A 14,350-nucleotide genomic window follows, 5' to 3' on the forward strand; every position below is an offset into this window, starting at 1 on the left:
ATACCATAATGTACAAAGTAATCAAGAGGAAATTCTTGAAAGTGTAAAAAAAAATCACCAAAATTTGCAAGTTTATATGTGAATTGTGCACTTTATTTATTATAAAATTTATTTAAGACTCTTGTTTCCGAGATGAAATAGGCGGCAGAATTCAATGATCCTGAACTGAATTGGCCTGATATTTACCTTGCCCCACGTCTTTGTACGCAGTCGACGAGTTTAGGATACTTTCAGTTCAGGTTTTCACATCAAATTCTGCCGGTAAAAGATTTTCTTTTCAAAATAAATATTATACAATCTGAAAAATGCACTTTTTGTCATTTAGAGACCGAAACAATTTCTCACCTTTTCTGGGACTGTAAAATCACTATTAAATTCTGGAAAGAAATTAACAAGCATTTTTTATTAGATGGAAGTGAATTGTCCTATAAAGCTGTTTGTTTTGGTTCTCAAACTAATGTTCACATAAACTTGGTTGTTTTACGTGCAAAGTACTATTTATGTATATGTCGATGTAAGAATAAGAAGCCGACATTGTTGGAATTCAAACAGAAACTCTCCTTTGAAAAAGCAGTTGAAAAGCATATAGCCCTAGGAAAAATGTGCTTTTCTAAACGGTGTGATAAATGGAACTTAATTAAGCTGTGATTTTGTATTAAAATGACACCCTTGTAGTAAATGTGTATGTCAAATAGACGGTTGAGTTGTTACGCTCATTTATGTAAATTTTGCACCAAAACTCGCCAAATGTGACACTTTAAATAATAGTAAATTAAAGTATTAGTAAAAGTAAATGTAATCCAAGCACGTTTGTAATTAATGCTTTGAAGATATGCAAGGTAAATTATAATTATTACTTTATTTATTTATTTTTTCTAATTTTTTATTTTATTTTATTATTTTTTTTTTTTTTTTATATAGTTCTACTTAAAAGAGGCCTTCTATTATCATATTTAATTTTTTCTATATAGTATGTTACTTATGTTTTATATAAAGTATACGGTAACTTGATACAAATATTTTCACAAATCTAATCAAATAACATAATAGTCATGAAAAAACGGTAAAATCGTCATAGTATAAACACTGTCTCTTATACACATCTAGATGTGTATAAGAGACAGATATAAATCAGCGTGTATATATATATATATATATATATATATATAATATGATATGATATAAATCAAGATAGCCAACTCGAAAAACACAAGATAAATAATCTGAATTCATTTAACTTGTAATGTAACCAATATTATAGAATTTTTGCATTTAATAGATCATGTTACTGTATTCTCTAATGAACACAAGTCCCTTATTATTATTTTTTTCTCATTCAGAACAGCGCCACCAACACGCAAGTTAATTTTGAGACAGAATAATCAACCAAAAAAATCCAAATAAATTAGGTATGGAGCGCAATAAGCACAATAAACTTAAAGAGCGAGTAATCCAAAATTAGGGCCTGGAACCTAGGCTAATGAACATGCTGATGCCATATGATTTTGCATAGTAGGGTCAGATAACACGAAATTAGGATATTCATTGAATAAATGTTATTTTTGTAAATGCTATTTGTCTTCTACATCTTCTTGTGTACATACATCTCCACTGTGTCCTGATAGCAGCAAACGCCAAAAGAAAGGAAGATTTGATATAACTGGAACGGTTATATATCAAAGGAGTTATATATACGGTGAATAACAAGATCAAAATAAGATGTTTCCTGTTTTAAAATCTATTATTTAATGCAATGGGGCTGCAAAAATAACCGACCGACTGACAGACAGACAATGGAATGACCGACCAACATCACTGAGAAACAGATTGCTAACTTTTAAACCAATACGATTAACGTTAGTGAATGAATTTCTTAATCTATTAGTTTTTTGGCCAAGCTTCTAGAGAGAGTTGTTGCCTTTCAGCTTCAAGCTCATCTCTACCAACACAACCTCTTAGCTGAGACGCAATCTGCCTATCGCCCTGGCCATAGTGTTGAAACAGCTCTACTGAGGGTAAAAGAGGATGTCATGTCAGTTCATGATAAGCGAGATGAGGTTCTTCTTGCTTTACTAGATTTTTCATCTGCATTCGATACAATAGATCATTTTAAACTTTTTAAACGTCTTAAGCTCCAGTTTGGGGTTCGTTGAAGCGCCTATAACTGGTTCAAATCATACCTGACCGAACGAAAATATTCAGTTGTTATTCAGGGTGTGTCATCTCATGAAAGGAAACAAGACTTTGGAGTCCCGCAGGGTTCGGTCTTAGGACCACTGTTGTTTGTCATATTCACCACTTATCAAAGCTCATGGATTCAGGGTCATGCTTTATGCAGATGATGTACAGTTATACTACAAGTTCAAATCATCTGACAGATCGCTTGCAGTAACCAAGTTGTCCTCTTGTATTCTTGATGTTCAATCTTGGGCTGTAGCTAACAATCTTCTACTGAACGAATCAAAGACCGAGATAATCCATCTTGTTTCCAAATTCTCAAACTATAACCCCATAAGCACTGCTACGATTGGTTCTACTGCTATTGATGTCAAGGCAGAAGTCAGGAACCTGGGTGCTGTATTCGATTCATCAATGCAATTTAAGCAGCACATTAAAAACATCTGTAAAGCATCATATTCAGGAATCAGGAAAATAGGCAGCATTAGAAAGTACCTTGATAGAAGAACAACAGTCAGAATGGTACATGTCTTCATTACCTCACACCTGGATTGGTGTAACAGTCTCTTGTATGGATTACCCAGGTCTGAAATTGCTAAACTACAGCGGATACAGAACACAGCAGCTCGCATTGTAACACGCAGTAAACCATTTGCTCACATAACCCCAATCCTCAATGACCTTCACTGGCTGCCCATTGAGAAAAGGCTTATCTTCAAGATACTGCTCACCACTTTCAAAGTTCTTCAATCAACAACTCCTGCTTACATTACACAACTGGTCAACCCTCACCACTCAGTTCGCAGTCTTAGATCATCATCTCAACTCAGACTGCAAACTCTGAGATCATCAACATCTACATATGGTGATAAAAGTTTCTCTGTTGTTTCGGCACAACTTTGGAACACGCTACCTTGCGATATTAGATCCTCTGCAACAGTTTCTTCCTTTAAGTGTGCTTTGAAGACGCACCTTTTTGGTGCACTCTAATTTTTTATTTTTAGTTTTTGTCATAGGCAGCTAGATAACCACACCATTATGGCATGCTGTGAATAATGTACTGACCGGTCTTGCACCTTAAATTGCCGGTAAACGGTGCGTGATGGTTTTTCACTTTCTTGGCGGTCTTGGTTAGTTTTAGGTTATTTCGTGTTTTAGTTTGTTTTTTTTCTATTTTTCTGTTTATGTGAAGCGCATAGAAGCTCCGGCATTATGTGCTATATAAATATATTATTCTTATTATTATTCTTATTATTATTATTATTATTATTATTATTATTATTATTATTATTATTATTATTATTATTATTATTATTATTATTATTATTATTATTATTATTATTATTATTATTATTATTAACAGAAATAGGGAAAATGGCATGTTGAACATAATGTACGCTTTAAGACTTGATTAAACGAACCCAGACCACATGGGGATGCGTTAAGGTTTATACTTTGACAATAGCCATCAACAATATAAAGCTAAACACCCCCCTCCAAAAAAAAAACACCCCAATTATTCCTATAACAAAGATAAATACAAGACGTTTCTTACTAGTACGATTCAGTAATTATTTATCGTGTAAACGATACAAATATTTTCACAAATCTAATCAAATAACATAATAGTCATGAAAAAACGGTAAAATCGTCATAGTATAAACATTTGTTTATTGTTAATCGTTATCGTTGTAGTGTAACTAGGCATTTATTTACTCTAAAACATATTAGCACCCCTTTTTATATCCTGCCGCTGTATTTGAGTAACTTAATTAGGTCATACAAATATATTTTTATTATAGTAAGATTTATCCATATAAAATATAAGCCCAAGTTAATTTAAACTATAGGCCTAGTTACAATGTTATGACGACTATCCTGTGGAATTTTGCCTTTTAAATATTATTTTCTAAATATGACATATTTCTTGAATTTTACCTATTAACCGGCTAATTATATTAAGGCATATTTACAATTTAGTAAGACATAAATTTTAAAACTAATTATACTTTTGTGGATCATTTAGAAAATTTGAAATTTTATTCATGAGCTTTGACCCTTTAAATTAAATAAATATATATTAAAAATTATTGACAACGTCATATTAACAATTTCTGTTTTTTCTTTCTATTTATGCTGCTTGCCATACGTAAGAAGAATTTCTGTGAAAAAAAAATAGGCAAAATTGATCATTTTGAAAATGGATTTCCTTCTTTCCTGACTTTGACCTTCAACCTCCATTATTAACCTCTATTTATTTACTATTTAAAATGTCAGGAAACCTCAGGAGACCCTCCTTACATATAACAAGAAACAGAATTTAGACGTAGCCCGCTAGTATTTAATTTTAACCCTCGGATTTCGCATCTCAGCAACACAATCAAACGAGACTACCAGGATACTCCATCAAGCAACTATTTGTCAATCCACCTGTTCTCGCTCAACGTCGAGCCCCGAGCCTGAAATCCTTGTTAACTTCATCCAGACTACCTACTCACAACACCGCCAGAGAATTTGGTAATACAACTTGTGGCAATGCCATATGCCAATTATGTGACATTATAACTACGCACACCCTTTATAATATACCTGCTACTAATCACTCTATTTCTGTTCCCCCACTGAACTGTAATGCAGATAATGTTATATATGATCTATAGTAATGTAACCATGGCAATTACATTGGTGAGACTGGAGGCAACATTCGAATGAACAATCATTAGAGTGCTGTTAGACGTAATGCCCCTTTCCCACATTCACGATTTTGCTACGACAGAGCACGATTTTTCAATTTTGAAAAATCGCAATAGCGTCGTCGTAAATGTCGTAGTCAAAAATAATTCATCGTATTGCATCGTATTGGATCTTGATGTCATCATGATGGAGCACGGTTTTTTTTTGGAATGTTCAAAAAATTTGTGCTCAATCGTAGCCGTGAAAAAGATCTTGGTCTACCGCAGCGGCATCGTGTGAGTGGCGTAACGTTGTCGTCGTTTGTCGTGACTGCGTCTTGTCCATTCGCACTACCAACAACACCTACGACAAGCCAAGACGTCGCAGCGGTAACAACCAACTTTCAAGTGTCAGACAAGATTTAAACACTCCAGGCCATACCATCCACGAACTGCGCTTCATAATATTATAGGCAATACTCTTGTACCAAAGCCCAGCGAATTGCGCCGAGATTTGCTGGGTACTTGTCTTAATACACATATAAACCAGTTAAACAGAGATCTTGGCATACTTGGGGATACACATTTATTAATCAGAGATCCATTAAACTGCTTTTAATTTTGAGTATTATTGATGAGCCGATGACACTTTGTATAGGTCCAACCTATTATGATGCGACCTTTCTGATAATATTATATTGTTTCATATCATAATCGCCGCTTGCCTTTATTTGATGCATTGCTATTGTATAGCCTCACAGATTGTATGCTATATCACCGCTTTCTATTGTTTCTGTCATAGTTATATATCATAGTGCCAGTGAGGAAGTTCGCGGGTGCGACCGAAATATTCGTGATAAATAGAAGTTATATGTTTCGTTATACGTCAACTTTGAATTTCATTTGTTTACTTATGCTGTTCAACTATATAATCTGGAACATACGTGCACCCATCACATCTGTCTCTTATACACATCTAGATGGGTGTGGGTGCGTATGTGTGTATTCCTAATATCATTGTTTACTGTTATATATCGTAGGATAAGATCCTTCTCGTGCTATCAGATGGAATGCGATGGGATCTGTTTGGTGAGGACCTGCCGACATTTAATTACATTGCCGAAATGGGCGTCAAAGCTGAATACCTCATTCCAGTGTTTCCGACGATGTCACTACCGAATATGTATACAATAGCAACAGGTATAACAAATGAAAGGATAGGAGAGGGAAATAGGAATAAGAGTTGGAATAAAATTGACAGAAAGGGAGATTGGGAGGGAAAAGGAGATATGAGAAAATATTGTGGGCGGAAAGGAAGGAACGAATTATCGGGAGAGCAAGGAATAAAGGTGAAGAAAATAAATGTCGTTGGCTTTGTTTTTGTTTTATTAAGGAAAATACACAAGTTTTATACATGCTTTTTATTATACATCATGACGAGCGTAACGATGTTCTTGTTGTGCATGAGAACGAGAAAAATTAATAACCTAAGGTGTCTGTGATTATAACAAGGATGGAGGGATGAGAATGTAAAGGGTGGATAGATTGCAATTGAAGAGAAAAAAGTTTGTAGAAGAAAATATATAGGTCTAGTGTGATATTCTGAAGCAGGGGTCGGAGGAGAGCTAGAAAAAAGATGTAAATATATATGTAGAGTTGTAACATGTCATAAAGCAAGATTAACATAGTACTTATTAATTAGAAACTTTATTATGTAGAAATGGAGATACAGGCCTAACACTAATTTAGAACACTATGCATCATTGACAAACGTATTTTTGAAAAATATAGATAATATATTCGTAACATAACACTAATGAAGGTATAGCATTTAAAGGTTTAAATGTGACATAAACTTAACACAGGTAGTCACAATTGAACTAATAAGAAATGTTGAAAAGATACAGTATAATCGTACAATGGAGGATGCGACTTTAAACAAAATATGATCAGATTTCCAAAACTGAGAACCAAAATGGGTGTTTGACGAAAAATTGTTTCCACCTTTTCCTACCAATTTTCCATTTGCAGCCTTGCTTTAACAGGATACTGCAATGGTAAACTGTACATTTTATTTTAGTAATTTTACCACAATAAATTTACAATCACCAAAGAGCATTCATCGCATCCTATTTTCTACAACAAATATTATTGATATTCATTATTCTTCATTTTTTCAGGGTTGTATGCTGAGAGCCACGGCGCTATTCATAACTTGGCCTTTGACCCGGTAAGTGGTAATCGAACTCTGACCTATTCTGCTTCACTGAAGGTCCAGGAATGGTTTGACACAGGAGCTGAGCCAATTTGGGTCACAGCGATTAAGCAAGGTAGAGTAAATAATGTTCTGAGATTGGTATTTGAAATATTATGTTACCTATGTCTATGTAGAACAAATATGTTTTTTTTAATATTTAGGTCATATTATAATAGATCTATTTGTATACGACCAATGTGCCTATAGTTGAATAATATGATTATGAAACGTTTGTTATAGTTTGCTGACGTTGAAAAGTAGGAAAGTACAATTACGGAGTAAAATAGTTTGGTGGTTAAGATACTTGCCTTCAAATCCCAGGGTCCTGGGTTCAATTACTGTCAGTGTTGCAGGATTGTTTCTCACGAGCTGTATACCTCCACTTCCACCCTATTTTCTCAAGATCATTAGAATGATTTGCAATAATACCAATGTGCAACATCATGTGCTCAGTGATGAGCATTCCTTCCTAGTAGGCCCTATTGCATAAATAGAACAATAATGCATTAAATCTTATATTCTTGTACAATATCAGTAATACTACCTCTTGCCTGTCGCAGGTTTGACTGCTGGGACAATGCGATACCCAGGTGGTGATGTTGCTATAAAGGGAATTCGGCCGACACTCGTCAACTCCTCGGAGGAATATTCATTCACCAATAAAATGGACACAGCCATAAGTTGGTTAAAAGACGAGGATCTCGACATAGTGATGACATATTTTGGGGAGCCAGACGATAAATTACACAAATTTGGAGTCGGCTCTCGACCAGCTATTAATAGTTTAGAACTAATGGACGATCTCCTGAGACACATGATCGAAAGGCTAAAAGAAGAGAACATGATGGACACTGTAAATGTCATCGTCACTGCTGACCATGGTTTTCTCAATTACGTTTATAAAAACTTTATTGAACTTAATAGTTACATTAGTCGTGATGATACAGACTTTATGATGGCTAACTACGGTCCTACATTTCAAATACTACCAAAAGAAGATAAAATGGATCAGGTACGTGTTTCGAAATAGTGTAATAACATCATGCAATTTTTTATATTTAATTTATCACTTACGACCTTGACATCTTCTTTATCATCTTGTACGCTCATACTGTTAGAACAACGTAATAAAACAACTTGATATCTTGTAACAAATTGCTTCCAGTTTCGTAACTCAGGTTCATATTTTGTCTTTTCAGCCACGTGGCAAAATAGACTCATTTTTTCTTATAATGTTTGGTTTTATCCCATTTCAAACTTGGATTGTTTTCACATCCACATAATTATTTTGATGTATTCACATTAAATCATGTTAAGAGCATCCATTAAATCCAAATCAACGATATCAAAAGAAGTATCTTCTTAGTAGCATAAATATCAACATATTTTATATACATTTGAGGTTGTCCTGCAACCACACACCTAGTACTTTGGTCCTACTTTATATGAAGACAGAGTGGATGGGAAATACTAAAACAAAACTATATGCGTTAGACAATTTTATGGTTAAGCACGAAATACTTTCGCTACACCAACAGTAGAATTATTGTCCAAATCCAATTCTCATATCAGGTAAGATCATCTACATATTTACACACCTGAAATTTGAGGCAGCACCAATCATAATTTGGAACATGGACCCAACTTTCAAGTTAATAATACACTCAGACAATTATATAACATTGTACCAGGGAACAGTGAAATTTCACTGTTCCCTGATTGCACACATTGTTTTTTTTTTTTAAAGAGAAAGATCTGGGGGAATAAGGTGTAAAAATGGGCAGTTACGCCCCTTTTTCCCCCAGTTTTTAAATATTAAAAAATCTGTATCTCATTCACCGTTCCCCAGTTTTTCGTCAAACAACTTTTTTCTGTCTTAGAAAAATCAGTTCTACAACATACCAAAAACTTTTTTTCCTCCGGAGCCTGACTTTAAGCTTTCCAAACTAGAAACTAGAAACTAGTATCTACTTTCATGTAAATATTAAAAAAATAATCCATCTGAAATAAACTCCTCAGCAATTCCTTAGCAACAAAATATTGATTTAATGAAAATTGGTCTCAGTTGGAGGGACTTTCTTAGTTAATGGTACTACAACTGCTTCTTCTATTGTACAGTACAATGCATTTGGAAAAAGAGCAGTTGAGTATGTCAGTTAAGTAAGGACTGGCAAATATTTTAAAGACTCCAGGTTCGCTGGACATGTTTTGTTTCATTTTACTTAATTTTTTAAATACTTTCCATGGGTGTAGTTTATGTACTTGTTTGCCATAGGGTAAGTATGAGAGGAGATTGACTTTTCTACATTGCTTCTCTATAAGGTTTCTCTACCCGCACTTTGTTCACTTTCCGTGCTTGGATCTCTCATCAAACTTGGTCAAAGAGAACCCATATGTCAAACATCAGAATAGTAAAAATAACGTTATTCTATTTTAAAAATATCATTACTGATTTTTCTAAAGGTGTACAGTTCTTTGAAGAATGCTCATCCGCATATGCACGTTCACTGGAAGAAAGACTTACCAGAGTATTTCCACTATTCAAACAATGACCGTATTCTTCCAATTGTTGGCTACGTTGACCCAACCTGGCATGTTCATACCGTAAGATTTGATAGTGAAATACAACTCACAAAAGGCGACCATTAATATTGCTGGTATTAAAAATCAACGGAATTACACTATTATAATGAGGGTCATAAATAAATCCAAAACCTCCAGTAACTTTGACAGAAATGAATAATGTGTGATTATTGATTCATTTAAAGATAAAAAAAAATATTTTTTGAAATATATAATCCCTTGACGAAAAGTTTGCATGTTCATTAGGGCAAACTGTATTTGAAATACTAGATGTATTTTACACTTGGGTTTATTTATTCTATCATAAGAAGTATAAATTATAATCATTTCCGAAAAGACAAATTATAATGTAATATGATTGGTTTGTTGACATACACAGCAATGGCTTGGATTTAACTCTGTTGTCGGTGATCACGGATTTGACAATCGAGAGCAATCAATGAGACCAATATTTTACGCCATGGGACCGAAGTTCAGAAAGAACTACAATTCGCCACCTATCTTTGGGGTAAGCACAATAACGTGATAAGGATTACCTAAACACGCAAACATTCAAATTGATAATCTATCTATTGAAATACAGTAACATGTCAGTCCTCTACTGTTACAAAGTAGCACATATATTACTTGTATTAGTCGACTCTATATATTACTGGTAGATTATATAAATATTTATGTATGTGTATATTCGTATACATATAGATAGATTTTGATAAAATCTATGCTTCAAAATACAGTAGTCAACATCAGGAGAATTTCATGTCAATAATAAGACAAACGTGAAATAAATTTCTTCAGAGACAAAACAACAAAACGGAGAGTAATGTTATATGTATATGTCTATATAGCCTAGGTAGGGTAAGAGAAAATTAGCGGGGGAAAAGTACAGGAAAATTTATCGCTGTATCGGCAAAAATAATAAAATGAAACAATAGGAACACCAGTAAGAATATGCTAAAATTTAATGTAAACAACAGTTACAACTCTTCATCAGGTTTCATTTATGTATTGGGTGATATTGCGTTTACAATGCTTTGCAGCTTGATATGCCTTATATGAATAATATTATTTACTATGGTATGGCAGCTAGTCTTCTATAAGAGTAAAAGTCAGTAAGTTATCTTGAGGTAAGACATAATGCTCGCCATGAAAGCGAAACGTTGCAGGCTCGAATCCCGCTATAGACGCTTTTTTATATACAGCTGGAAAATATACTTTCAATAAGAATTAAATTCAAATCAATTTACTCAGTCGGCTTAACTGGTGGTAGCCAATGTGTGTGCTCTGAACAATAGAGATCTTGAGGTCCCTGGTTCAATTCCCATCCCTGAAACGAGTTACGGTAGCGCACCTTTTTTCGAATGAGACGTTAAGCCGTTGGTCCGATATTCGTTATGGCCCATTTGCACGTTAACAACAGGAGTGGGGAACACCCCGCGTGAGGGAGACCGCCGCCACCCTCATCGTCGGAAAGAAAAATCACAATTAGTAGGAGAAAAATTTATATGTATTTTTTACATATTAGAAGCCTCTAAAATCGATTGAATAAGCATTTGAAATCTATAAATGGCCAGATTTCGAGCGACGCCCGACCACGCCCACTTTTTCTCGTCGGGGATTTTGCCAGCACCCCCCCACCCCACCTGGCGAATTCTGGAGCCACCCCTAGTTAAAGCACGCAGTACATTCTTCGGAAGATTGTAGGGGAACAGTATCCCTGTTTTCTGTCCAACTATCCACAAGGAGACCCTACTGGAAACTTTTTGTTTGGACTTAGTGGGATATATTGGTGTGATATCACACCAAAAAATGTAGGCCTTGGCCTAAAGTTTTGTGTAAAGTAGTAATTCTAGTTTAAATTGTTTTTATACTGAAATATATGTTTTCATAAGAATTTGCTGGCTTCTTTATTAGGTCGATATATACCCGATGATGTGTGAAATACTGAACCTACATCCAGCACCAAACAACGGATCAAGAGAAAGGTACGGTGGTCTCATGGCGAGTAGTGGTACCGGCGGAAATGGAGTATCCACACTAAATTTAATAGCATGCCTTGTTGCAGTAGTTCATGTTATATATAATGCGTGATCTTGCCATTTTGCTGCACAACCACGTAGTGGTTCTTACACTAATCACAGTTAATCTTAATCTTTCCTCTTTTTGTTTAAGACACAGGCCTATGATTTTTGAGTCTTTGTTTTTCTATTTAGGGTCCTAAAATAGCAGGTCTAAAGTACACGAATTAAATCCCATGTACCAGTGTCTATGGTTGAGCATTTAAACACAAAATCCACCGCCCTTCCTCCGCTCGGTGCTTCGCACGTCACACGCCTCCTACCCATATTTTTTTCCTGGATCCTCCCCGGTATTAGATACATTATTCTTACATGGTACATTTTCCACGGTCAATAATTCTTATGCTATTCATTTCGTATTCCTGATTTATTCATCCGCGAGTTACTTTAATAATGAGGTAAAGGACCCTCATTTCAAATGGCATAATACCCGTGAGCTCTCGGGGGAGGGGTGCAGCCCTGGGCCCCAACTCAAAAGGGGCTTCAAACCCTCCTACTTCTACCACCTACCACTTTACTACCAGCCTTAACAGTGGCGTAATGCATGTGCTTTCTAGGACTCTGTACCAGCCCAAATAGGCTCCAGACAGGCCAGGGACCCCTACTTCTACCCAGCACTCCACTAAAGCTTCTCGACAATATGGTGATTTGTCTACAATTAAAAAAAAAACCCAAATGCACCTAAATCCCACAAACACACTCTATGGCATATTTATTGGAAGGGCCCCCATACTACGACCCTCATTTTACTGTGGAGCTTCGACCAGATATGTAACACCTGTGCTCTTTGGGAAACGCCCAGTTCCAAGTCGAAGTGAGCCCGCGGTAATGCCACGGTGCCCCTTTTACTAGCACTTTTTTTAATGTATGGGGCCCTTGCCAGCTGCATCTCTACTCACCTTAAAAATCCACCCGCTCTAAAACAATGATTACCCATCATAGTAAGCCTATTACTGAATATATGTAAATGCTTAAAATAAAGTTAATATCGATCAAAACAATGTGTACTGTAGGCCTACTAATATTTCTGATAATCGATTAGACTATAAAGAAGAATGGTAATTTTATTCAGCTTGGCCTTACAATATTTCAGAGCAGCATAATTCGTGGTTCCGAAGTGACACTTTATTCACAGTCAGTCAATTTGGTTACCTAATCATATTTGTATTGGCATTTTCAAACTCATTAGACCAATCGAAGAAAAAGTGATCCAGATTTAAGTCGGATTCTACAATTATTATGCGGAAAGTAAATTTATATCCGTTTTGAACTTTCGTAGTGTTAATAGAGTCTATTATTTAAATGTTAGATTGGTACGTACTTAAGAATATAACTGGAGGCAGATCTTGAGAAAAATCTGGGACGGGGCCGCCATGCGACAATAAAAGCACTGAGTGAAGATTGTGTTAAAATTTTGTTTCGAAATGCTTGAGACCATAGACACTGATGAAATTTAAATCGAAAATGTATTTGTTGTGGTTTTGGAGTAATTAGAGGATTGTTATAAATTTGATTTCTCAAGGAATGTTGCTGCCTTTCATAAGAGTAAAGAGCACCAACAATCTTGCTGAATTTAGAAATCGTTATTGATTCTTGGTTCCTTGGTGACATATGATGTAGACTTGCTTCCTGGCAGAGGCTTAACTAAGGGGTAAGCGGTCCATGGCTAAGGTTTCGTCGGGTATTACCGTTTGGACTCAGGGACCACGCAGGGCCAGTTGTGGTAAGGGGAAAGCACGATCGAAATAGCGTATATTTAAGTTTTCACATTGTTTGCTCCTTAACGGGCTCTGTTTGGTTGATTGGGTTCCGTGGTCCTGGCAAAAAAGATCATGCGGATTAATACCCTGGGGCCTATAAGGGTCGGGCCCCTGAATTTAGCCAGTAAGTGTTCATAGGCGTTACGCAATCAAGTGTACATGCAGCTATCAGCTCTGTTTTTCTTTCAAATTACTGATATTTCTCCTTCAGCTGAGTCACTTCCCACTAGGCCTACCATTTATTCCTTTTGTTTTTCTTTTGTGCTAATAGTTGAATTGGAACTATTAGCAATAACATCAATTGAAATTGTATTTACCAAACGTTTCAGTTATTTCTATACTTAATAATTTATTTGAACTAATTTGCATTTCTTATTTACGGATAACTACTGTTGTATTAGTGCAATTCGATATATCTTTTTAAATGATGATTAAAAGTAACACATTTTGGTAATTACACAGACTATAATATTTATAATTATATTAACACGTAAACTATAAGATGTTGATGCTTACAATACAAACATAAGAGCTTATGTAACGTTCAAGATAAAGGATATTTAGTAAATATACGAAACATGGTTATAATATTATTATATTATTATATGATAATGTAAAATTTGTACTCAATCGTTTTCGGTCTGATCTGTCCTTGTCTGTTTAATTTTTAAATAAATAGAGTTTATGACTGGACTTAAAATAAATGTAATTATAACACAGTGTTGTGTATGCTATGATAATTTTTTGTACGTCATCTTATATATATATATATATATATATATATATATATATATATATATATATATATAATATATATATATA

General features: G+C 34.9%; 1 protein-coding gene across 1 annotated transcript in view; it reads left to right on the forward strand.

Moving 5' to 3' along the window:
• Positions 1-14,247, forward strand: part of LOC117124185 (ectonucleotide pyrophosphatase/phosphodiesterase family member 7-like) — a 25,051-nt gene extending 10,804 nt beyond the window's left edge. The window contains exons 2-7 of the mRNA XM_033270340.1: positions 5,891-6,050; positions 7,031-7,180; positions 7,668-8,119; positions 9,571-9,711; positions 10,070-10,198; positions 11,605-14,247. Coding sequence (XP_033126231.1) covers positions 5,891-6,050; positions 7,031-7,180; positions 7,668-8,119; positions 9,571-9,711; positions 10,070-10,198; positions 11,605-11,781 — 1,209 coding nt within the window. The 3' untranslated portion in view covers positions 11,782-14,247. The remainder of the gene's footprint in view (positions 1-5,890; positions 6,051-7,030; positions 7,181-7,667; positions 8,120-9,570; positions 9,712-10,069; positions 10,199-11,604) is intronic.
• Positions 14,248-14,350: the final 103 nt, after the last annotated feature.

This window comes from Anneissia japonica, unplaced genomic scaffold, assembly GCF_011630105.1.
Source record: "Anneissia japonica isolate Jap-2015-1 unplaced genomic scaffold, ASM1163010v1 scaffold502_len386481_cov162, whole genome shotgun sequence".
Taxonomy (NCBI): Eukaryota; Metazoa; Echinodermata; class Crinoidea; order Comatulida; family Comatulidae; genus Anneissia; species Anneissia japonica.